Consider the following 26834-nt stretch of genomic DNA (forward strand, 5'->3'; position numbering starts at 1 on the left):
ATTTCATCCATTTTGTCATGAGGTTGTGTGTGTAGATGGGTGAGAAACACATGTATTTAATCCATTTTGTCATGAGGTTGTGTGTGTAGATGGGTGAGAAACACATGTATTTAATCCATTTTGTCATGAGGTTGTGTGTGTAGATGGATGAGAAACACATGTATTTCATCCATTTTGTCATGAGGTTGTGTGTGTAGATGGGTGAGAAACACATGTATTTAATCCATTTTGTCATGAGGTTGTGTGTGTAGATGGATGAGAAACACATGTATTTCATCCATTTTGTCATGAGGTTGTGTGTGTAGATGGGTGAGAAACACATGTATTTAATCCATTTTGTCATGAGGTTGTGTGTGTAGATGGGTGAGAAACACATGTATTTAATCCATTTTGTCATGAGGTTGTGTGTGTAGATGGGTGAGAAACACATGTATTTAATCCATTTTGTCATGAGGTTGTGTGTGTAGATGGGTGAGAAACACATGTATTTAATCCATTTTGTCATGAGGTTGTGTGTAGATGGGTGAGAAACACATGTATTTAATCCATTTTGTCATGAGGTTGTGTGTGTAGATGGGTGAGAAACACATGTATTTAATCCATTTTGTCATGAGGTTGTGTGTAGATGGGTGAGAAACACATGTATTTAATCCATTTTGTCATGATGTTGTGTGTGTAGATGGGTGAGAAACACATGTATTTCATCCATTTTGTCATGAGGTTGTGTGTGTAGATGGGTGAGAAACACATGTATTTCATCCATTTTGTCATGAGGTTGTGTGTGTAGATGGGTGAGAAACACATGTATTTCATCAATTTTGTAATGAGGTTGTGTGTAGATGGATGAGAAACATGTATTTCATCCATTTTGTCATGAGGTTGTGTGTGTAGATGGGTGAGAAACACATGTATTTCATCCATTTTGTCATGAGGTTGTGTGTGTAGATGGGTGAGAAACACATGTATTTCATCCATTTTGTCATGAGGTTGTGTGTGTAGATGGGTGAGAAACACATGCATTTCATCCATTTTGTCATGAGGTTGTGTGTAGATGGATGAGAAACATGTATTTCATCCATTTTGTCATGAGGTTGTGTGTGTAGATGGGTGAGAAACACATGCATTTCATCCATTTTGTCATGAGGTTGTGTGTGGATGGATGAGAAACACATGTTGAATCCAGGCTGTAACAACATGTGGAATAGGTCAGGAGGTATGAATACATTGTGAAGACAGAGTATAGAAAGAGTCTGGCTCTGTTGGGGTCACCTATAGGCCTGTAGTTTAGAGTGAAGACAGGGGACAGACAGCCTAGTAAGAAGAGAACAGTCGGTGTAGGTTTACTAAAGGCAAGTAAAACGAGCTTGAACTTTTCATGAATGAATAATGAGCACTTTCTTTAACACTCACTCGTGTGTTAAACTCACATTTAAAGTATTGATGGGTAAAGAAAGACCAGGGCCCATATTCAAACAAACATGTACTGATCTAGGATCAGTTCTCTCTTTACGATCATAATGAATAAGATTACACGACAACCTGGGTGGACCTGATCCTAGAACAGCAGTCCTACTCTGAGACTGTCTGCTGGTCAGTGCTCTGCTCAGGACAGGATTACAACATGCTGTCGTCTCCTTTTGAATGTACATTTCCCAGATGTGTAAGAGATGTTTTGCTGGTATAACCTGACCGCTAGGCTGATTCAGAGCCGTGGCTGGTATAACCTGACCGCTAGGCTGATTCGGAGCCGTGGCTGGTATAACCTGACCACTAGGCTGATTCGGAGCCGTGGCTGGTATAACCTGACCACTAGGCTGATTCGGAGCCGTGGCTGGTATAACCTGACCACTAGGCTGATTCGGAGCCGTGGCTGGTATAACCTGACCACTAGGCTGATTCGGAGCCGTGGCTGGTATAACCTGACTACTAGGTTGACTCAAAGCTGTGTGTGTGTGTGTGTGGTGTTGTTACATTGTGATGCAGCACCAGAAAGGAACAGCCTATTCCACTGTTGTGTCCGTCTGAACCACATCCCATGTTTGTTTCCTGACTCGCCATATGTTTCCAATGGAAGGAAAGCAGACAGCCGGACACAGACCAAAATACACTAGGATATGGACTAGTCTTTTATCACACCTACGTAGCAGACAAAGGACTCTGCATATAAGGTGCTGTTGAGATCACTACGGATCAATGTTCCCTCTAAGCTGCGCTCGTGCGTAGCTCACTGGGACTGCCAAACAGAAGAAACATCAGCCCCCGCAGAGAAGCAGGAGATTGAATTTCATTCAATTTTAGAGTTTCCCCCTTTAATTAAAACTATCAACGCTTCGCTCTACTGTGGGAATTGTGATCGAATCAATGCAATATTAGCCACTTTCAATGTAACATATCGAAACAAAACGAACTATGCAAGACTTAGTATGCATAACTAACTGCAAGAGGTTTTGTTGTAGGCAGAACGCATCGGAATTCATTGTATTGGCAGGCAGGACTCAGTGTACTCTGCACCGGGATGTGCTTGTTTTGAGATCAAAGCAAGAGCTGCATGCAGCCACGTGTGCACATTCTGTTCATATCCTTTGTTAGTGAGTTATTAGCCCAGTTATAGATCATTAGTAGTCAACAATAGGGGAGTGATTACTAGTTAGTGAGTTATTAGTCCAGTTATAGATCATTAGTAGTCAACAATAGGGGAGTGCTTGCTTCCTACATGTCTAGCTAGACATCTTTGAAAAAAGTGAGTCTGGTAAAGAGCACTTTTTTTTGTCTTAAAAAGGGGAAGTGTTAGATTATTCAAGCCTGTCTTATAATACAAGTAGCCAATAGGCAGAGGGTAGCATAATGTGTCTGAATCTCTGTAATAATGGTGTGGGTATAATAATGCATTTTATTTTGTAAAGTGGTTTCTTGCATTCAACAACAACAACATGTTCAGTCACCTCCTTGTCTGAAGGACAAGTGGATTAACATGTTAATGTCAAGTCAAAAGTCTCAAGGAACGTAGACCTACATTAAACACCACACATTGGCTGCTACTGTAGGTTGAATGATAGAACAGCTATGTCCATGTTTAAATGTTATGGGAGGCATTTTCTCCATTGTTTTTGATGGTAGGCCACTCTAAATTATGATCAAATAGCCACAGTTGCCTATCTGACCATTGTCTGAAACTGTAACTTAAAGCAGGTACAGCCTCAGTGTTGACAGTAAACGCACCCTGGAAGTTGCACAGAATTTTCACAACTTTCAAGTTTGCACTCAGCAGACCTGAAAATGAGAGGGAACATTGCTATGGAAACTGTACAGTTTTTTTTCCTGGCTCAAAAAGGGGCTTAGGTGCTGGGCGTGGCAGGGGGTGTGGCAGAGGGCGTGGCAATGAGCACGTCTCAGTGTGGCTACATCTTAGAGAACATTTTAAAGGCCCCCATCTTGGCTCTGTAGATACAACATTTTGCCGTTTTAAAGCAAATTTTCTGCGATTCTACATATTCTGCCATGAAGCCGAGAGAAAAAGACAGTTTTAATGCTAGTTTCCTTCTATTCTACACATTTTGCCATGGCTAAGGCTGTGTTCTTTTTCTCAAACATAATAACAAAATGAATACTGCTAAATTCATTGTTTTGGGATATTTTATTCTCCCTGAATGTGAAGCTTTATTTTGGCGATGGTTAGTTCTTAAAGATGATATTATTTCAAATATACACTGAGTGTACAGAACATTAGGAACACCTTCCTAATATTTTGTTACACCCCCTTTTGCCCTCATTACAGCCTCAATTAGTTTTAGAAAGTAAAAGCGTTCCACAGGGAGGCTGGCCCATGTTGACTCCAATGCTTCCCACAGTTGTCTCAAGTTGGCTGGATGTCCTTTGGGTGGTGTACCATTCTTGATACACACAGGAAAACTGTTGAACATGAAAACCCAGCAGCGTTGCAGTTCCTGACACTCAAACTGGTGCGCCTGGCACCTACTACCATAACCAGTTCAAAGGCACTTCAATATGTCGTCTTGCTCATTCATCCTCTGAACAGCACACATACACAATTCATGTCTCAAGGCTTGAAATTCCTTCTTTAACCCGTCTCCTCCCCTCCATCTACACTGACTGAAGTGGATTTAGTGACATCAACCAGGGATCATATCTTTCACCTGGTCAGTCTGTGTCATGGAAAGAGTAGGTAATCAGAATGTTTTGTCCGCTCAATGTATATAGGTCCATTATTCTTTCTACATATTTTATATCTGCTTTTAGTCATTTAAGTTTACGATTGAATTGTTTTTCCATCACCAAAATTCATAATATAAAAACAGTTTGGAGCTAGGCGAACAGTTTAGGCTGCCTGCCCAATGATTACAATGGAAGAAAAATCCCTGCAGTACAACGGTGGGTAGAGGCCACTGTGAAGCAGGAAGCAAAAAGAGAGCTTTCCATCCTCTCTGAAGCCGACGTCATGGGAACTCTGTTGGGGGAATATCTAGGCCGCAGCCGGCTTCCTGCTCTGCTCCACAGCTGAGTCCACTACAACCAGACACTCAGCCCGACTGCGTTCTGATGGCTACAGACACATTGTTCACTTAGTGTAGCCGAGTGTCACGCTACACTGGAATGTCAGCTTCCAGAGTAGTTTAGGCCTCAGGGACCGTGAAGAGTCAATGTTACAGTAGGACAATCTGCGTGATGAACATCAGTGTACAGTGTGAAGTTAAAGATCTGAAGGCATGTCAGTATCTCAGTGGTCTTGTCTTGCTAACGCCAACCATTGCTGCAGGAAGCACATTTGGCCTTAAGGTTGTAAACATTACAAAGGGCGTCAATGTGTACAAGATGAGGCTAGATAGGCTTTCTAATGAGTTCATTGTAGAATGATGTGCGGAGAAGAGCCCAAATCACCACTAAATTAATGTTTATCATTGCAGCTTAAAATGTCACGCCATAAACCCCAAATAGTTTTGTGAAAGCTGGAAAGGCCAAGGCTCTCATTGTAAAGGTTTGACCCACAGCCACTGTTAACACAAATCAACACCTAGCTATCACAGCACAGCTACACTGCCACTGTGAAGCAATAAGGGAAGCGAAGGGAACTCTGCCTTCCAACACTGAATGAAGCACCACAACAATGGCAAGTCATGTGACCTGTCCTTGTCAAGACAATGGTCGTCAGGTCCTGTGTTAATATACACAAACCCTTGGACCCGGAAAAAATACTGTTTTTCTACTTGGCTGAGGAAGACTGTTACTTTTGGTCTCTGCACTACATTTATGCCAGTTACCATGGGGTTCCAAGGCCATTATCACACCATGCTCCACCATCAGGGTTGTGTTCATTAGGTATTAAATAGAAGGAAACAGATTGAAACAAGGAGGGACTACCTGAACTTGTCCAATAAGAAACACTCATTTTCATTTTGTTTACCGCTGTGTGTCTTATCGAACACAACCCAGACCATAATCAAGAGATCAGACATAATGGATATGTGTTTCACTACTCAGACCTGATGACTTGGGTGACAGGTTTCTGACACCATGTACAGGAACCATCGTGACAAATCTAGACTGGATTCCTCTCAAAAGGTAGCATGACGCACGGCATGCAGATGGTGGATGAAAATAAGAACTGGCAGTCAAACGAGTGCATCTACAAACGGGACTAATAGCCTATAGCGACAGTGGTAGCCTGGAAGCGTGCGGTAGGCTCGCTTAACATAGATATGACAGAGTCCCTCTGCTCAAAATGTCTACAAATAGTGTCCCTTTAAATAAAGTCAGTCAGGCCTCTTGAGGTGAGCCAGTGTTTACTTGCTAGTCAACTCAACGACCCCAGGCGGGGGCTTTCTACTCAGACTGCATTAGAAGGTGGAGGATGAGGACTTTTACACACACAAATCAATAGAAACGGCCATTTGAATAAATGACCAATAGCGTGTCTGAAGAGATGGACATCATTGTAACACAATTATGAGATGGAAGAATGTCACTATCAGTTTGTTCAGATGCAGAGAGAGCAGCCTACTTGGAGGACATGGGCTTGTTATTATCACTGACTAACGTGTCTCAATTCAACCTCTTTGCCTTGAAACGGATTTGAATAATCCTCCTGGTAACATCATTATCGTTCGGCTGAGGAAAAGTGTCCCACCACAAGATACCTGGCATTGCCACCATATCTTAATCATATCCATTAGAACAGGGCGTGTGACATCTATATTGACATCAAAACGTCACAATCAAGCTTCCTTTCATTTACAAAATAGGGACTGGGGGCTAAGTGAGGATGAAAGTTTCAGTCCCTGTAGCTTCAAGCAATAACAACAGTATAACACTAAATGTAAACTTATTCAGAAACTTGAAAATCGAGGCCCGTGGAATTTCCCCAGAAAGCCTTGGTGTGCTTGATAAGCAGGGCAGCCTAGAAGAAGCACCACAGAGGGCTGACAGTCAGTCTGCAGAGCAGTGAAGAAGAGACACAGTCACTCACCCTCTTTGGAACAGGTCCACATTGTAGAACTTGTGGAGCTCAACAGAGAACTCCACCGTGGCCTGCACCTCACTCATGTTTGGCTTCAGAGGCAGACAGAAGGCTTACATCACCTGGGACATTATGACCCCTGTGGAAGGAGGAGAGCATCCATGTGAGTTACCTGAACTGATGTGAAGAGGAGTTATCATCACACTGGACACAAATACAGGAACAACCTTGAGGCCTTTCTCTCTTCACACTAGTAGAGAATTACAGTGGAGCATGTGTTCTCATCACACACACCCTCAGGCGGTCAGGCAGTCACCTACACACACACACAGCGAAAGTACAAATCACGCAGGCACACACACACACACACCTAGTCAACAGCAAACAAACAGTCGCACTTGGCTCAGCTGTTTCCAATAACAAGCACCGAACACCCAATCCAAACAGACCCATGAGGGCTGCTGCCTGCTGGGTTCTCTGCTTCAGATGTAAATAACATGTCTTTCCTAATTGGCTGGCAGCTCAGCCAAACAGAGAGAGAAGGTGGGGGGAGACAGAGAGAGAGGGAGATGGATGGGGGAGAGCGAGAGTATGGGGGGGGGAGGAACAGCTATGAATCACACGCTAAAATAGTCCTGAAATACTATATCAACTACTGGACAATACTAGAAATACACTAAGTACGTGTCTACAGGCCTCCAACAGGTCTCCAACAGGTCTTAAATTAATTCAACTTAGTCAAGCCAAGTCTTAGGGGCAGAGGAGAATTGAACCTAGTCTGAAACACACAGGTGGAACGAAGACCCAGAGGGCAGATTCGGCGCAATGGAGCTGAGAGAAATTGGCATAGCAAAATCACCCAGAAGCCCTATAAATGACTCATGTGAGGAATGAATAAATGACAGTCTTGTAGAGCTAATGGTGCCATGTTCCTGGCAATGAAAGCAGACGAGTTGGAGGGGGAAGACAATATGGCCGGCTGCAGATTTGAAGGAGATAGATGGCTTAGATGTGACTGAACTAAAGAGACCTGGGCTGGGTTATTTAGAAAACACACAGGAAAGAGGCCAAGTAGGGCAGAGAGGGTACAGCTAGCAGGGTTGTTATGATATCTAATGCCAAGGAAGCCTTGAATACAGACTGTTTAGATCTCTCCCTAACACTCTCTTTCTCCCACCAAGTCTGTCATGTTCTGTCTCTCTGATCTCTGACTCTCTCTCTCTCCGCCTCGACCGCTCTCTCTGGCCCTCTCTGTCAGTTTCTCTCTTCCCTTCTCTCGTTTTCCTCTCTCTCTATCCCCCTGCCCCCACTCTTTCACTCAGAGATGAAGGAGGGAGACAAACAACAAGACTGGCATGGTTTTCTCAGGCAGATAACCAGAGAGACTCTTATGTATTCATAAACAACCAAAGCAAGCCACCATACATAACAAGCTCTCCATCTTACAGCAAGGAATGCTGTAAATTATTGAGTGAAAACGCAGGGAATTTACTTTAATCATATCAACACCGTATTCATAAAGCTTCTCCTCAGAGTAGGAGTGATGATCTGGGAACAGTTACGCATTTTAGATTATAATGAATGGACAGGGAGGACCTGATCCTAGATCAGCACTCCTCCTCTAGGCAATGCTTTACTTATTAATATAGGCACATAAATTATAGGATAGACAAGAATATCACTGTCTAACTAACAGTAGCATCATCCATAGACAGGCTGCAAGAAAATGAGAACACTGTGTTGCATGAGAACACAGTCTCTGGGTTTCCATAGTTTCCAAAGCCATGTCATAAAGTGGAGGTGCTGGGAGCAGGGCATGTTAAAACCTGTTGCACATTTCTCTTATATGGGACAACACCAGTACCTGCATCTGCACGCTTCACAAAGCAAAGTGCATTCAAACGGAGATGGCATGGCTATCTGAAACAGGGCCAGAGATAGTGGTGCCAAGCCAACTTTAATTAGAACAAGTGTCATATTTCTCAACTGAGTGCAACGTTTCCGTTTGAGTGATCAAACGGGTTCCTTTAAGTTGGTAATAGTTTGAAAACGTTGTGGTGGTGAGCTGCTCCGAGTACAGTTACAAAGCCTAGATCCACTAAGTTATGTCTACCAGTAGGGTCTACCTGTCCAGCAGGGTATTTGCTTTGCATAGCAGAGTGTGCATGCTGGTTTAGGCTACTGTTTGCATGGCCAGCTACCCATTTACTAACTGAACAAACAAATAGTCAAATGACTGAGATTTAGCAACACAATCACAATTCACAACTGAACTGACAGAATGATGCAAAACAATACAGTCTAGATCTAAGACAACATTACCGATTGTACTGATGAGGAAACAGGGGAATGTAGCCTACTTAAGATAAACCGGAGAGTCACCCTTATTGTTCTTCCCTCATAACTCAGCATGATGCAGACTAGAACACATTTAGGTTACAGTATAGTACAGTATAGTTAGCTAGTATGCATGTGCTTTTCTAATCCACTGTGTAGTGTGGTGCCAACCCGTTTCCTTCCTGAGTGCAGCTATGTGTGCTTTCTGATTAATAATGCACCTTATAATAATCTATGGAATTCACACTCCACTCCCTGGTCTTTTGAAGCCAATGCTACTCCTGGTCTTTTGAAGCCAGTGCTACTCCTGGAAGTTAAATGATTGTAGAGAAACAGTAAGCTCCATTCATGACAGTTTCAGTTTATTGATCTTTGCCAAGCAAAACAACTTTGCTACCTGTGTCTGCTCTCTGAGTGTCTTTAACAATCATACCTGTAGTCTACCTGCCTCTTTTTCCAACCTAGTCACACTCTTGACAGTGAGTCTATGAGGATACTTCAACATTGTGTAGGTAGCTTGCAAGCTAGCTAGTTACGCAACTGAACAGCAATAACATTTTGACAACTTACTGAGAAGAAATAGCCCAAGTCATGTCTGAGAAGAGATATAACAACATGGTATAGCTAGTTAGCTAACGTTAACTAGTTACCTTGACTGATGGAACGTATGACAGTTCAGGGGAGAGTAACATTTATATCCCAGGGTCTAGGAACATACTAATTAAGGGTTCTGGTTCAGTAGTTAGTTAGCTATGTAACACATGCAGAAAACACTTCGTCTATATAGGTCCTGTTGATTGAGCAACTTACATAGGCCTACTATTTCCTCAAAAGTTTCACAGGATCATTCTCAGATGTTGAAATATTCTGTGACCATCCCCTACTACTGCAAACAAGGACAGAATGAATCACCACACATCATCTGTCTCGCAAGTGTAGTTAGTTACCTAGCCAGCTTCTACCATCAAAACGCCATAGCAAGATAACTAGTTAACTGGGAATTCTGTCAACTAACTAACTAGCTGGGGTTTCTTCAGAAGAAACAGACAAATAGTTGAGTCAACAACGCACAGTAGTTATATAGATAATGTGTTGGCTACAGTAGTTAACGTTAGTTAAATTAGCTGTCAGTCTCACCACATAACGTTAGCTAGCTACTGTTAGCTAACGTTACATTGCTAGTTTTGCAGTAACTAGCTAGCCGTCCTTACTTAGCTAGCCAGCACGATAGCTAGCTACGAGTTTAAAGTTAACTAGCTAATCTTTCAAGTACTAAAGCAGCAGCCAATGGCTTTATTTTCACACATCGGATCTGACGTTGCCGTTATCTAGTAGCTAGCTAGCTAGCTCGTTGGCGCGTTGATCTACTCAGTACTCACCAGATTCTGTGTCGACAGATCACTTCTCCTGATAGTTAAAATACGAAATACTATAACAAAACAGCATTAAGCCGACTTCAAAACCAAACGGGACAACGACATGGGTAGTCAATCCAGTCCCTTGATCTTGCACACAGCCTCCGCAGCCTGACAAGGCTAGCGACGATCCGCTGGAAAAAAGGAAAACAGTGGAAGCGACCACGCACGTTGTCGAACATAAAAACTGCGCAGTTGCTGCGCAGATCCTGTCAAGTGGTCCTCTGACGTCCTTGCCGGTGACTCTTTTGGTGCTTTCAAGACAACTGAGAACTCAAATAACCGATGTCAAATCATGAACTTGCCCTTCACACCTCTAGCCATAGCCAAACCGATTGGTTGCTAGGGCTCATGGTTGCCAGGGGCCTTATCACACAGTGGGGTCAGCCAATCACATCTTTGGTTCCAGATCCCCAGATCCTGCCTCTCTCTCAGTCTCCTTCAAGCAGACACAGAGAGACCAGCAAGCTCATCTCTGACCTGCACAACAACAGCTGGACTCCCTCATATCTCTTTGGACATGTGGGATGGTGTACTTGCACAAAGTGAGTGTGTAACATGTGTATAATTATTGCTTGTTGTTCTTTATAGTTTTTACTATTGCCTATTGCATTCTGCCTGTGTGTATATCGTTGGTAGCATATCCATTTATACAGTCCTTTATTACAATGATCATTGCTCTCGTGCTATCACACAGTTTGTACAATGTATTCATTACCCCTGTTTTCTGCCCAGTACAGAACTACTACCATTCCACTACCTTTCCATGTACATTTCATCTGTGCGTGTGTGTGTGTGTGTGTGTGTGTGTGTGTGTGTGTGTGTGTGTGTGTGTGTGTGTGTGTGTGTGTGTGTGTGTGTGTGTGTTAATAAAGTATCCTTGTGTGTAACTCTGAGGTTGCCTTATTCCCCTCTTACCTGGGGAGGTGCTAGCAGGTTAAAGATTAGCCCAAATGGAGAGTCGCTCTCTTTCAGGTACCATAGAGAATGATAGAGGACTCTAGTGCCCAAAAGCTTGTTTTAGCATGGGCAGGGTCAGTGAGGACTTTCAACATTTAAGTCGTTTACTGGGTGGGACTTCCTATGTGTCGAGGAGGGATCACACAATGCCATCCAGGTCAGCAGGAGGGTTCATCCAATGAATTATACCTGTGAGCAAATATGCCATACCTGCAGGTGGCAGTAAGTCCCCAACCTTGCCTTTATAGCTGTTCAAACACACTCCAGGTGGTAGCATGCACACTTTCAGTTTGTTTTTCAACTCATAGAAAATGGACTACTTCAAAACGGAGATGGCCTCAATGGCTCGCTCACAGACTCCATAATGGGACAGATACAAAGAAGAGTCCTCTATCATTCTCTATGAGTGGTAATTGTTACGACTGATGTGACAGATCCAGATTCTTCAGTGATTGAGTTTAGATGGATTGCTTGGTCCATATCCCACCTGGATATGGTTGGAGATGAGGCATGCCAGGGTAAATGTGAAATAATCTTTTATAACTACCATCTATTATAGTGGTTGAGGGGGAACTGGCAGAACAGGGCTTGAACCAGTGACCCTGTAGGGCGGAGACCACCTGTGCCATAAAAGCCCTGGCCTCTTTGCAGACGTGCAGTAGTCTTTATACTACTCTGTTAACTTTCTGTTGACATGTGATCTCTGGCACCTATTGGATACTGTGAAAAGGGAATGATGCAACTCCCAAAGATATCTGTAATGGTATAGTGTAAACCAGGGGTAGGTAACCCTGGTCCTGGAGGGCCGCAGAAACTTCATGTTTTTGATTTAACCGACCTGGAAGACCAAGTGTGTTGAATTTAGGCAATCACTGAGCCGATACATTTTTAACTAAGTTGCTCAGTGTGCTGCCTCTTTGGGATAGAATCCTGCAGTACCTGTGGCACACCAGGTACAGGGTTGTCTACCCCTGATGTAGGCTATGTATTACATATTAATGCAGGTGGCAGGCTATAAGGCTACAAAATAAATATCATATTGCGAGCCAATAGTCTATTTACTTCCTGCTTTAATTTGATCTCTGACTTGTATGAACACGGTAATGCATTTGATAAAGACATGGAGTATGTCCCAGATGGCACCCTATTGTGCATTTATTTTGACCAGAGCCCAATGGGATAACCTATGGATATCCTATGGGATGCTCAATGGGATACCCTTTGGATACCCTATGGGATGCTCTATGGGATAACCTATGGATACCCTATGGATCCTCTATGGATACCATATGGATACTCTATTGACACCCTATGGATACCCTATGGACACCCAATGGGCCACCCTATGGGCCACACTATGGGATACTTTATGGATGCTCTATGGAAACCCTATGGAATACCCTATGGGATACCCTATGGATATTCTATGGAAATCCTATTGGATACCCTATGGATACCCTATGGAAACCCTATGGATACCCTATGGGCCACCCTATGGATACCCTATGGATAACCTATGGGCCACACTATGGGATACCCTATGGATACCCTATGGGATACCCTATGGATACCCTATGGGCCACCCTATGGGGTGCTCTATGGGCCACCCTATGGATACCCTATGGAATACCCTATGGAAACCCTATTGGAAACCCTATTGGATACCCTATGGAAACCCCATGGGATACCCTATGGGATGCTCTATGGGATAACCTATGGATACCCTATGTGATACCCTATGGATACCCTATGGATACTCTATTGATACCCTATGGATACCCAATTGGATACCCTATGGGCCCCCCTATGGATACCCTATTGGCCACCCTATGGATACCCTATGGATGCCCTATAGGATACCCTATGGATAACCTATGGGCCACCCTATGGATAACCTATGGGCCATCCTATGGGATACCCTATGGGCCACCCTATGGATACCCTATGGGCCACACTATGGGATACCCTATGGATGCTCTATGGAAACCCTATGGAATACCCTATGGATACCCTATAAATACCCTATGGATACCCTATGGATACTCTATGGAAACCCTATTGGATACCCTATGGAAACCCTATGGGATACCATATGGGGTGCTCTATGGGATAACCTATGGATACCTATGGATACCTTATGGGATACCCTATGGATACCCTATGGATACCTTATGGGATACCCTAGGGATACCTTATGGGCCACCCTATGGGCCACCCTATGGGCCACACTATGGGATACCCTATGGATGCCCTATGGAATATCCTATGGATACCCTATGGGATGCTCTATGGGATAACCTATGGATACCCTATGCGATACCCTATGGATACCCTATGGGATGCTCTATGGGATAACCTATGGATACCCTATGCGATACTCTATGGATACCCTATGGATACTCTATTGATACCCTATGGGATACCCTATGGATACCCAATGGGATACCCTATGGGCCCCCCTATGGGATACCCTATGGATACCCTATAGGATACCCTATGGATACCCTATTGGCCACCCTATGGATACCCTATGGATACCCTATTGGCCACCCTATGGATAACTTATGGGCCATCCTATGGGATACCCTATGGGCCAACCTATGGATACCCTATGGATACCCTATGGGCCACCCTGTGGGCCACCCTATGGGCCACACTATGGGATACCCTATGGATACTCTATCGATACCCTATGGAAACCTTATGGGATACCCTATGGAACCTATGGAATACCCTATGGATACCCTATGGATACCCTATGGAAACCCTATGGAAACCCTATGGATACCCTATGGGATACCCTATGGGCCACCCTATGGGCCAAAAGTAGTGCACTATAAAGAGAATAGGGTGCCATATGGGACACAACCATGGGCTATAGAAACATATAACATTGTTAACCCTTATTAGCTCTTCCTGACCTTCAAAACTGAGTGCTTGTTGAAGAGTCTTTCTTCACATTACCTTCACCAAACAACGGTTTTGTTGGTGTCCTAAGTGTGAATCTATGGTGTGAACTGTGTGGAAATGTTTCAGTCAGGCTTGTATGGGAACAGATCACAGAGAATGAAGAGGACAGAAATATTGGGAACACTGACTGTTCAAATAGGTCACCAGATAGGGGTGAGGGTGGTGTGGGTGGGGCTTGTCCGTCATACCATAACACCAAACGTGGATTCGGTTGATCCATTTTTCTCCTTCAATACATGCTCAGTATTAGTTGCATTTTTGGGGGGCCTACTACATGACATCTACCATCTGACCGACGATTAGTCATCATGATAATCAATGGTTTTAATCAATCTCATGTGACAGGAAGATGGTAATGAAATAACTAAACATGAAGACACACAGGTTCTTTCTTATCAGGGATGGAGCACGGGACACTTGCGTTATAATCCCTCTGAGATAAACATGTACATCATATTTGGCATGGCCCCTCAGGAACTTCTATAGATGCACCGTTGACAGCATCTTGTCTGCATCCCCACCTGGTATGGCAACTGCACTTCCATGAACTGCAAGGCTCTATAGAGGGTGGTGTGGACTGTCCAATACATCACTGGGGGTGAGCTTGCTGCCCTCCAGGACATTTACACACAGTCAACGCTGTTGTTCTATTTACACACTATTTATTCACCTGTGTGACCAAGACACTATCCACTTTATAATGATAAAAACAGTCATAATTGACATAGTACATTCATCATTTTGACTGTATATCTGATCGTGTACATAACTGTTTGATTACTATGCATAATACCTTCTTACTACTTCTTGACGTTTGATTATTATGGAGATTGATATTGTACTGCACTGTGGAAGGAGCACCTTTATACCCGCTGTAAACTGTGTATATGACGAATACAATTTGATTTGAAATGGGAAACTAACCCTAGTACAGTGTTTAACCACCGGACCCACTCCCCACCCCCGGAGAACAGTTTCAGTCACGCCTCAAAGAAAACCTCCTCAGTTTGCTAGTCCTACCAGAGGTGTTATTTTGTAGGTTCGTCTTGTTCCTCACACAGCTGGGACCCCTGGACAGACTTGACCATCCACAGAAAACCTGCTAAAGGCCTACTGAATGGGTGGATTAAAAAGGTATACATTAATTTATTGATTGATGTATGGAGGTATTGCTTTGCATTATCATGCTGCTATTATACAGTCATTCATGTATTAATGTTCACAGACTAAGCTATACATTTTAAACTGAACTGCAAATCTGTAGATCTTGGGTCTCCGACCTTGTTCCTGGAGAGCTCCCCTACTGTAGGCTTTTGCACCATCTCCTGTTGTAACTAACCTGATTCATTTTATCAACCAGCTAATGATTCAAATCAGGTGCACTAGATTAGGGTTGGAAGTTAAAATGTGCAGGACGGTAGCTCTCCAGGAAGAGGGTTGCAGAGCCCTGCTGTTGATGATATAGGATTCTATATATAGGATTCTGTTTTTGGTACAAAGAGGGCTTATTCATCTGCTAACATCTGTATTCCTAACATTTGTGTTCCTAACCTAACATCTGTGTTCCTAACCTAACATCTGTGTTCCTAACCTAACATCTGTGTTCCTAACATCTGTGTTCCTAACCTAACATCTGTGTTCCTAACCTAACATCTGTGTTCCTAACTTAACATCCGTGTTCCTAACCTAACATCTGTGTTCCTAACATCTGTGTTCCTAACCTAACATCTGTGTTCCTAACCTAACATCTGTGTTCCTAACATTTGTGTTCCTAACCTAACATCTGTGTTCCTAACCTAACATCTGTGTTCCTAACATCTGTGTTCCTAACCTAACATCTGTGTTCCTAACATCTGTATTCCTAACATCTGTGTTCCTAACCTAACATCTGTATTCCTAACATCTGTGTTCCTAACATCTGTGTTCCTAACATCTGTGTTCCTAATATCTGTGTTCCTAATATCTGTGTTCCTAACATCAGTGTTCCTAACAGCTGGGTTCCTAAAATCAGTGTTCCTAACATCTGTGTTCCAACATCTGTGTTCCTAATATCTGTGTTCCTAATATCTGTGTTCCTAACATCAGTGTTCCTAACAGCTGGGTTCCTAAAATCAGTGTTCCTAACATCTGTGTTCCTAACCTAACATCTGTATTCCTAACATCAGTGTTCCTAACATCTGTGTTCCTAACATCTGTGTTCCTAATATCTGTGTTCCTAATATCTGTGTTCCTAACATCAGTGTTCCTAACAGCTGGGTTCCTAAAATCAGTGTTCCTAACCTAACATCTGTATTCCTAACATCAGTGTTCCTAACATCTGTGTTCCTAACATCTGTGTTCCTAACATCTGTGTTCCTAACATCTGTATTCCTAACATCTGTATTCCTAACATCTGTGTTCCTAATATCTGTGTTTTTAATATCTGTGTTCCTAACATCAGTGTTCCTAACAGCTGGGTTCCTAAAATCAGTGTTCCTAACATCTGTGTTCCAACATCTGTGTTCCTAATATCAGCGTTCCTAACATCTGTGTTCCTAACCTAACATCTGTGTTCCTAACCTAACATCTGTGTTCCTAACATCTGTGTTCCTAACCTAACATCTGTGTTCCTAACTTAACATCTGTGTTCCTAACCTAACATCTGTGTTCCTAACCTAACATCTGTGTTCCTAACCTAACATCTGTGTTCCTAACCTAACATCTGTGTTCCTAACTTAACATCCGTGTTCCTAATCTAACATCTGTGTTCCTAACATCTGTGTTCCTAACCTAACATCTGATTTCCTAACATCTGTGTTCCTAACCTAATATCTGTGTTCCTAACATCTGTGTTCCTAACCTAACATCTGTGTTCCTAATATATGTGTTCCTAATATCTGTGTTCCTAGCATCTGTGTTCCTAACATCAGTGTTCCTAACAGCTGGGTTCCTAAAATCAGTGTTCCTAACATCTGTGTTCCAACATCTGTGTTCCTAATATCAGCGTTCCTAACATCTGTGTTCCTAACATCTGTGTTCCTAACATCTGGATTCCTAACATCTGCATTCCAACATCTGTGTTCCTAACATCTGGGTTCCTAACATCAGCGTTCCTAACATCTGCGTTCCTAATATCTATGTTCCTAACATCTGCGTTCCTAACATCTGTGTTCCTAACATCTGTGTTCCTAACATCTGGATTCCTAACATCTGCATTCCAACATCTGTATTCCTAACATCTGGGTTCCTAACATCTGCGTTCCTAACATCTGCATTCCAACATCTGTATTCCTAACATCAGCGTTCCTAACATCTGGGTTCCTAAAATCTGTATTCCTAACATCTGTGTTCCTAACATCTGGATTCCTAACATCTGCATTCCAACATCTGTATTCCTAACATCTGGGTTCCTAACATCTGCGTTCCTAACATCTGCATTCCAACATCTGTATTCCTAACATCAGCGTTCCTAACATCAGCGTTCCTAACATCTGTATTCCTAACATCTGTGTTCCTAACATCTGTATTCCTAACATCTGTATTCCTAACATCTGTGTTCCTAACATCTGTGTTCCTAATATCTGTGTTCCTAATATCTGTGTTCCTAACATCAGTGTTCCTAACAGCTGGGTTCCTAAAATCAGTGTTCCTAACATCTGTGTTCCAACATCTGTGTTCCTAATATCAGCGTTCCTAACATCTGTGTTCCTAACCTAACATCTGTGTTCCTAACCTAACATCTGTGTTCCTAACATCTGTGTTCCTAACCTAACATCTGTGTTCCTAACTTAACATCTGTGTTCCTAACCTAACATCTGTGTTCCTAACCTAACATCTGTGTTCCTAACCTAACATCTGTGTTCCTAACCTAACATCTGTGTTCCTAACTTAACATCCGTGTTCCTAATCTAACATCTGTGTTCCTAACATCTGTGTTCCTAACCTAACATCTGATTTCCTAACATCTGTGTTCCTAACCTAATATCTGTGTTCCTAACATCTGTGTTCCTAACCTAACATCTGTGTTCCTAATATATGTGTTCCTAACATCAGTGTTCCTAACAGCTGGGTTCCTAAAATCAGTGTTCCTAACATCTGTGTTCCAACATCTGTGTTCCTAATATCAGCGTTCCTAACATCTGTGTTCCTAACATCTGTGTTCCTAACATCTGGATTCCTAACATCTGCATTCCAACATCTGTGTTCCTAACATCTGGGTTCCTAACATCAGCGTTCCTAACATCTGCGTTCCTAATATCTATGTTCCTAACATCTGCGTTCCTAACATCTGTGTTCCTAACATCTGTGTTCCTAACATCTGGATTCCTAACATCTGCATTCCAACATCTGTATTCCTAACATCTGGGTTCCTAACATCTGCGTTCCTAACATCTGCATTCCAACATCTGTATTCCTAACATCAGCGTTCCTAACATCTGGGTTCCTAAAATCTCTATTCCTAACATCTGTGTTCCTAACATCTGGATTCCTAACATCTGCATTCCAACATCTGTATTCCTAACATCTGGGTTCCTAACATCTGCGTTCCTAACATCTGCATTCCAACATCTGTATTCCTAACATCAGCGTTCCTAACATCTGTATTCCTAACATCTGTGTTCCTAACATCTGTATTCCTAACATCTGTATTCCTAACATCTGTGTTCCTAACATCTGTGTTCCTAATATCTGTGTTCCTAATATCTGTGTTCCTAACATCAGTGTTCCTAACAGCTGGGTTCCTAAAATCAGTGTTCCTAACATCTGTGTTCCAACATCTGTGTTCCTAATATCAGCGTTCCTAACATCTGTGTTCCTAACCTAACATCTGTGTTCCTAACCTAACATCTGTGTTCCTAACATCTGTGTTCCTAACCTAACATCTGTGTTCCTAACTTAACATCTGTGTTCCTAACCTAACATCTGTGTTCCTAACCTAACATCTGTGTTCCTAACCTAACATCTGTGTTCCTAACCTAACATCTGTGTTCCTAACTTAACATCCGTGTTCCTAATCTAACATCTGTGTTCCTAACATCTGTGTTCCTAACCTAACATCTGATTTCCTAACATCTGTGTTCCTAACCTAATATCTGTGTTCCTAACATCTGTGTTCCTAACCTAACATCTGTGTTCCTAATATATGTGTTCCTAATATCTGTGTTCCTAGCATCTGTGTTCCTAACATCAGTGTTCCTAACAGCTGGGTTCCTAAAATCAGTGTTCCTAACATCTGTGTTCCAACATCTGTGTTCCTAATATCAGCGTTCCTAACATCTGTGTTCCTAACATCTGTGTTCCTAACATCTGGATTCCTAACATCTGCATTCCAACATCTGTGTTCCTAACATCTGGGTTCCTAACATCAGCGTTCCTAACATCTGCGTTCCTAATATCTATGTTCCTAACATCTGCGTTCCTAACATCTGTGTTCCTAACATCTGTGTTCCTAACATCTGGATTCCTAACATCTGCATTCCAACATCTGTATTCCTAACATCTGGGTTCCTAACATCTGCGTTCCTAACATCTGCATTCCAACATCTGTATTCCTAACATCAGCGTTCCTAACATCTGGGTTCCTAAAATCTGTATTCCTAACATCTGTGTTCCTAACATCTGGATTCCTAACATCTGCATTCCAACATCTGTATTCCTAACATCTGGGTTCCTAACATCTGCGTTCCTAACATCTGCATTCCAACATCTGTATTCCTAACATCAGCGTTCCTAACATCAGTGTTCCTAACATCTGTGTTCCTAACCTAACATCTGATTTCCTAACATCTGTGTTCCTAACCTAATATCTGTGTTCCTAACATCTGTGTTCCTAACCTAACATCTGTGTTCCTAATATATGTGTTCCTAATATCTGTGTTCCTAGCATCTGTGTTCCTAACATCAGTGTTCCTAACAGCTGGGTTCCTAAAATCAGTGTTCCTAACATCTGTGTTCCAACATCTGTGTTCCTAATATCAGCGTTCCTAACATCTGTGTTCCTAACATCTGTGTTCCTAACATCTGGATTCCTAACATCTGCATTCCAACATCTGTGTTCCTAACATCTGGGTTCCTAACATTAGCGTTCCTAACATCTGCGTTCCTAATATCTATGTTCCTAACATCTGCGTTCCTAACATCTGTGTTCCTAACATCTGTGTTCCTAACATCTGGATTCCTAACATCTGCATTCCAACATCTGTATTCCTAACATCTGGGTTCCTAACATCTGTGTTCCTAACATCTGCGTTCCTAACATCTGTGTTCCTAACATCAGCGTTCCTAACATCTGGGTTCCTAAAATCTGGTTTCCTAACATTTGTGTCCCTAACATCTGTGTTCCTAACTTCTGCGTTCCTAACATCTGTATTCCTAACATCTGGGTTCCTAATATATGCATTCCTAACATCTGGGTTCCTAATATCTGCGTTCCTAACATCTGGGTTCCTAAAATCTGTGTTCCTAACATCTGTGTTCCTAACATCTGTGTTCCTAACATCTGCGTTCCTAACATCTGTGTTCCTAACATCTGTGTTCCTAACATCAGCGTTCCTAACATCTGTGTTCCTAACATCTGCGTTCCTAACATCTGCGTTCCTAACATCTGAGTTCCTAACATCAGCGTTCCTAATATCTATGTTCCTAAAATCTGCGTTCCTAACATCTGGGTTCCTAAAATCTGGATTCCTAACATTTGTGTCCCTAACATCTGGGTTCATAAAATCTGGGTTCCTAACATCAGCGTTCCTAACATCTGTGTTCCTAACATCTGCGTTCCTAACATCTGAGTTCCTAACATCAGCGTTCCTAATATCTATGTTCCTAAAATCTGCGTTCCTAACATCTGTGTTCCTAACATCTGCGTTCCTAACATCTGAGTTCCTAACATCAGCGTTCCTAATATCTATGTTCCTAAAATCTGCGTTCCTAACATCTGGGTTCCTAAAATCTGGGTTCCTAACATTTGTGTCCCTAACATCTGCGTTCCTAACATCTGGGTTCCTAACATCTGTGATGACATGACATTTGTATTTTAGGGAGGTCCTCCTCTACTTGTTATGCCATGTGATCCCACAATGCCTCAGCACAGGCCTTCAATCGCAGAGTAAGTATTGTTTAATACTCTGTAGAAGACATACAAACAGTAGGGTAGTACATGTAATTATCTTCTTAAACTCTGGCAAAAGCTTAATGTATAAGCGATGTGAATAGTTCTTATAGAAATGTATGGCTTACACTGCTGCCTTAGGAGATGTTACTAAAGATGTGAGGTCAGGAATGAGGGATGCTGACGATGATGATAATGATGATGATCATGATGGTAATCTAATTTCAACATTTCATTATGGTAAGAAACTGATTGATACAATGGTGCAGCTAGGTATGACTGCATCAGTGAGCCAAGATGTCAAGTCTCGAGCCAGGGTGTTAGGCTTAAGAGGAAACAACCGACACTCATAGATAATATTTATTCAGTGCTCACAGCAGGGCTACGTACAGCAGTGCAGCAGCTTTCCAAACACTGGGTGATTGGATGTCTGTCTGTCCACGTACTGTAATCACTGCAGTGGCAGCTTCTTTCAGTGTGAAGGTCAGGCTACAAGGCAATCAGCACTGGTGCAGGCTAGGAAGAAGGTGGCACTTGGATGTGCACACTCACACACACGCACGCACGCACACACACACACACGCACGCACGCACGCACGCACGCACGCACGCACGCACGCACGCACGCACGCACGCACGCACGCACGCACGCACACACACACACACACACACACACACACACACACACACACACACACACACACACACACACACACACACACACACACACATCCTACTTCAGCCTTGACAAGTCAGTCTGTCTCTTCCTCTTTGCAGGGGTGTATTTTTCCTCTGGAGCTGACATTCAAACTGAGCAGGGCCTGTGTCCTCCGATTAAGGTCGGAGAGGATGGTTTCCCAGGTGAGAGTTCAAATTACTGGGAACAAAACAACCGTTCAAAAACGAATTAAAAATATCCACGTCAACAAGTATCCCTGATGTACTGTAACCTACCAACAGGTTTTTATATCATGTCCCAGTTTCACATTGCTGAGCTGGCCAGAAGAGGAACTGTTCAAAAGGGGCCTGGATCAACCTCTCAGCATGTTGCCTACAAAATAGGGCCAGCATTCAACTTCAGAATTAACACAAGGTAAATAGCACTGATCCAGTGGGAGGCTAGCGCTGTAGATGTAATGGATTATTATTTTAGGATGATTATTCTTTATTTATTCAGGGAAAACCCATTGAGACCATGGTCTGGATCCCAAGGGTGCCCTGATCACAGCAATACAACAACCAATACAATGTCAAACAAAACAACAATCAATCCCGAGCGGACCCAGAACATCTAATTGTAAACAAGCTTTGTAAACAAACAGGGAGTAATGAATTGATCTACGGGACTTCAATGAGAACCAGCCAACCTTTTGATACAGGATGCAGTTGTGAGTATTAAAACTGTCACCTGTGATAAAGTGAAGGGCTCTATGGTAGACAGCATCCTAAGGGTTAAAAGTAGTTAGTGGCTGTTTGTTGTATTCTGGGTATTGTGTCACCATAGTTAAGAACTGTCAGGAAAGTTGACTGTACAATCTCTTTCCTGCTGTTTAGGGAGAGGGAAGATCTATTTTTTTTTAAATAAGCCCACTTTATATCTTAGCTTTTTAACAAGTTTATTTTAATTTAACTAGGCAAGTCAGTTAAGAACAAATTCTCATTTTAAATGACAGCCTAGGTACAGTGGGTTAACTGCCTTGTTCAGGGGCAGAACAACAGATTTTTACCTTGTCAGATCGGGGATTCAAACTTGCAACCTTTCAGTTACTAGTCCAATGCTCTAACCACTAGGCTACCTGCCACAGTATGTTTTTTAAACGATAAATCCTTGTCAATCCAAAAGCCCAGATATTCATAGGCAGGAACCTGATCAATGGGAGAACCATTCAATTAATAAATATGTAGTCCATTGGAGAAAAAAAGTGTGAGAATTAGAGAAAAACATATATTTAGTGTTGCCCACATTAAGTCCACCTTTAAAAAAACCAGGGCATTCTGTAAGGCAACAAAGTCAGATTGCAGCTCTAACAACACCTGGTCAACAGTTGGGGCAATGGCATACATAACAGGATCATCTGCATACAGATGAATATTACAAGTTGGAACAAATAGACCAATATTATATATAGAAATAGTGAAGAGAACAGATCTCAGTACCGACCCCTGTGGTACACCTTTCCTAATATCCAGGAACCTAGACTTTGACACTATCACAAATCACACACTGTACCCTGTCTGTCAGATCATTCTCAAACCACTTGCAAGAAGCCTGATTCAGGCCTATGTCAGTCAACCTTTGAATGAGAGTGTGATGGTCAACAGTGTCAAAGTCCTTGGAAAGCTCTATAAATAAGGCAGCACAATGATTTTTATGATCCAAGCAACTTAACGCTTTATCTAAAAGGAGCGTAGCGGCTGAAACGGTGCTACTGTATGACCAGCTCTGAAACTCAATTCACATTAAGAGTAGAACGAGAAGTTCTTATCTGACAGTTGGTCAGGGATTCTAAAAGTTTGGAAAAGCAAGATCATTTGGAGATTGGACGGTAGTTATCTAAGGCAGAAGGATCTCCTCCTTTTGGTAGGGGGAGGACATGTTCCACTTTCCAGATCTTAGGGATAACACCAGAAACAATAGTAAAATTAAATATATACTGTTGGTTAACGGTTCTGCAATATTTGGCCAAAGAGCTGCAGTATTGGTGAACACTGCCATCTACCGGTCATGTTTGGTACTGTCCCTGTCCATGGTGCTGAATCTGGGTAACTCACAGCACATTGCAGTATCTCATCTAGAGCAACTAACAAGAGCAATTAGGGTTAAGTGCCTTGCTCAAGGTCACATCGACAGATGTTTCACCCAGTTGACTCGAACCAGCGACCTTTCAGTTACTGGCCCAAAGATCTTAACCGCTGGGCTACCTCCCGCGCTAATAGGCCACATGAAGGGCCACTGCTCACTTTAGAAGAATTATACATTGTTTTAGGCATATCATCACTTGTGTATAATTTAACTACAATTATATACGCTTTTTTGTAAATTACTCTGGACTCGATGTGTAAAGCATGTAGATGAAGAGACAACTAGGCCTTAACATTTAGGCCTATTATGCATGGCGATGTTTGCCAACTTATCAAAGGCTAATATGTACAAGATAGGTGACTATTTCTCTCCCATGTTTCAGATCAGCGTATCCCCTTGGACTACCGGTTGAATTTGCGTTTGTGACAGTTTTACGAATGAACGGCAGTACCGTAACCAAGAACTGGAATATTTGGCAAATGCTAGATTTGAACGGCGAAGAGCAGCTTGCCGTTAGACTGAACGGAGAATCGCTCTCTCTTGAATTCACCTTCACAACATTGAATAAAACACGAGAGACGGCCGTTTTCCCTTTCCTACCGTTCCTCTTCAACTCTCAATGGCACAACATCTTACTGAAAGTCAGCAAGCGTTCTGTAACTCTGTTCGTGGATTGCATTATGGTGGACTCTCAGAACACACCCCAGAGAGGTATAGTCAACCTGGATGGATACACGTTGATTGGAAAGCTGAAGGATAACCCCGTTTTAGCAGTGCCAGTAAGTTGATTCTTTTGTAAACTTGTGCTTAGCCTCATTTCATAAGACTAGTCCTATGGCAAGTACAAGAGGTTTGGGACTTTAAGGCACAATAGTGACTGCGCTTGTTAAGTAACGGCAGGGCCACTCCAAATATTCAAACCTAGCTTTTCGGCATACACTCTAGCCTACATTGGAGAGTTTTACTGTAAATGACCTACACCGAGAGTGACTTTTTAGCTGAATGCGGCCTATGTGGAATGCGTGGCGCTCCGCCATGTCAATTTCTACAAATAAGTGGGAATTGTAACACAGAGGTTCTAGTCCAGAAGATGACCTGGCTGTGTCTAGGGAAGACCAGGCAAAGTTTCTATGATGGCAGCGCAATATTATAGGGAGATGTTTGTAATATAGTCCCAAAACTAAATCACAGAGTAAAAGTCCGCGTAATATCGCGCTTAATTGCCCTTTGATAATAATTGTCCAAGTGGTTTGGGATGTCTTTAAACAAATATATTTATCATCAGGCAGGTTCACTCTATTCGTGGTCACAGTAAAGAGATATTAATAACATTACAATCAGTAGTTATCTTACTGCTAGGGTCAAATTAGTATGATTAGTTGAGAATCAAGCATGTGATGTGATGTGAGGACTAGGCCTACATGATGATTTAGCCGATTGAGGATTGGTGACGATACCTAATGATTTAAATTAATAACATTACAATCAGTAGTTATCTTACTGCTAGGGTCAAATTAGTATGATTAGTTGAGAATCAAGCATGTGATGTGATGTGAGGACTAGGCCTACATGATGATTTAGCCGATTGAGGATTGGTGACGATACCTAATGATTTAACTATCACTATTTTGCCAATTATAATATTTATAGGTTGTGAATGTGACTTATGTCCGAGTGATTATTATTATTGTATGTCTTTTTCAGTTTGAACTCCAATCGATGCACATTGATTGTGATGTGGGGCGACCACAGACCTGCAATGACCTACCAGCCAGGACGTCGGTAAGAACCATTGACAAAACAGACTGCAACCACGGTCAAATTATCAGACTTAATTATCAAAATAGCCAGTACAGAGGCTGGTATTATCTAGTCCAGGCAACCATTGTAAATAAACAACATGAAAGATGAACAATTAAATCCCAAGCCAATAAATCACAAGCCATTTAAATCGCCCGCAATTATTTTCCATTTTCCATTTGCCCTCTGCACCCATAATAAACCCTCCCAGTCTGTTCGGGCGCAGTCCGTGAATTCTGCCAATCACTTCCTATAACTAAGCAGGTCATGAATATGCATAAGGCTTTGATGCCTATGGTACCTCTGGCGGTTCAGTTGGTAGAAACGGATTCAGCCGGGTGACTTTTTTTGTCGGGGTCCGTCAACCCAACTCATCCAAGAAAAAGGAAAACATTTTTACCCGTTCTTGCTGTCCGGGAGAGGGAAGAGCAGGAGAGACCATGGCTCACGGGCAACTTTTTTGGGTACTTTTGGTGCAGATTGTCCTTATTTGCTCCACACAGGTAAGTCCTTCTCTGTGTACCTCTGTTTTCAGGTTGACGAAATAGTACTTCAGGTGAGTGTATCTACATTATGTTATTCTCATGGATTTATTGTTGTGGAATCAACTAGCAGAATGTCCAGATTCTAGTTGGTCTACTCATGCAAGAGAATTTGTTCTATAAGAAAGACTGAAACAAATCAAAGGATGATAATTTCATTTTTGTAGCTGGGTGACTGTGACTGAGCATACAGTATTTATTTACATAGTGTACTCACTGGGTACACACACACTGGTTGAATCAACGCTGTTTCCACATCATTTCAATGAAATGACGTTGGAACCTAAATGTAATAGATGTTGAATTGATGTCTGCCCAGTGGGTAGCTACTATCACATGGATTCAACCCATTTCTCAGAACAAAGGGTATTTGCTTCAGTTGTGTTGGTGTCTTATGTTTGCTTTGCTGTGGTGGTTATGCACCTGTTGTTCCTTGAATTAATTATTT

At 42.3% G+C, this 26834-nt stretch overlaps 3 protein-coding genes across 11 annotated transcripts in view; 2 read left to right on the forward strand and 1 right to left on the reverse strand.

Moving 5' to 3' along the window:
* The window catches only part of LOC110514479 (protein FAM135A), a 50455-nt gene extending 39861 nt beyond the window's left edge, over positions 1-10594 (reverse strand). For 6 of the 8 annotated variants that reach the window (XM_090217607.1, XM_090217603.1, XM_090217606.1 and 3 more), the window contains exons 1-2: positions 10189-10590; positions 6482-6611 (exon numbers count right to left, since the gene is read on the reverse strand). In XM_090217607.1, the coding sequence (XP_090073733.1) occupies positions 6482-6558 (77 nt within the window). In that variant the 5' untranslated portion in view covers positions 6559-6611; positions 10189-10590. Of the gene's footprint in view, positions 1-6481; positions 6612-10188 lie in introns of all 8 variants that reach the window. The other 2 variants (XM_090217604.1, XM_090217600.1) reach the window with 1 other exon arrangement.
* LOC149972627 (collagen alpha-1(IX) chain-like) lies at positions 10422-26229 on the forward strand. 2 transcript variants are annotated; one of them, XM_090217609.1, is made up of 8 exons: positions 10422-10769; positions 14629-14752; positions 15216-15288; positions 21171-21238; positions 22019-22102; positions 22202-22334; positions 24427-24823; positions 25749-26229. In XM_090217609.1, the coding sequence occupies exons 3-8, from the start codon at positions 15272-15274 to the stop codon at positions 25953-25955; spliced, it is 906 nt and encodes a 301-aa protein (XP_090073735.1). In that variant the 5' UTR covers positions 10422-10769; positions 14629-14752; positions 15216-15271; the 3' UTR covers positions 25956-26229. The 2 variants fall into 2 exon arrangements, with proteins under 2 accessions (XP_090073735.1, XP_090073736.1); XM_090217610.1 differs by lacking the exon at positions 14629-14752 and having other exon boundaries at positions 10543-10769; positions 15194-15288.
* col9a1b (collagen, type IX, alpha 1b) overlaps positions 26131-26834 on the forward strand; it is a 33394-nt gene continuing 32690 nt past the window's right edge. Inside the window, exon 1 of the mRNA XM_090217608.1 lies at positions 26131-26347. Coding sequence (XP_090073734.1) covers positions 26285-26347 — 63 coding nt within the window. The 5' untranslated portion in view covers positions 26131-26284. The remainder of the gene's footprint in view (positions 26348-26834) is intronic.

Source organism: Oncorhynchus mykiss, chromosome 23 (genome assembly GCF_057628025.1).
Source record: "Oncorhynchus mykiss isolate SJ-2025 chromosome 23, ASM5762802v1, whole genome shotgun sequence".
NCBI lineage: Eukaryota > Metazoa > Chordata > Actinopteri > Salmoniformes > Salmonidae > Oncorhynchus > Oncorhynchus mykiss.

Excerpts from the sequence above, each read along its gene's own strand:
- LOC149972627 (XM_090217609.1), top strand. Across the intron at positions 22,335-24,426 it reads AACTTCAGAATTAACACAAG|ATCAGCGTATCCCCTTGGAC; the intron begins GTAAATAGCACT and ends CCCATGTTTCAG. Across the intron at positions 24,824-25,748 it reads ACCCCGTTTTAGCAGTGCCA|TTTGAACTCCAATCGATGCA; the intron begins GTAAGTTGATTC and ends TGTCTTTTTCAG.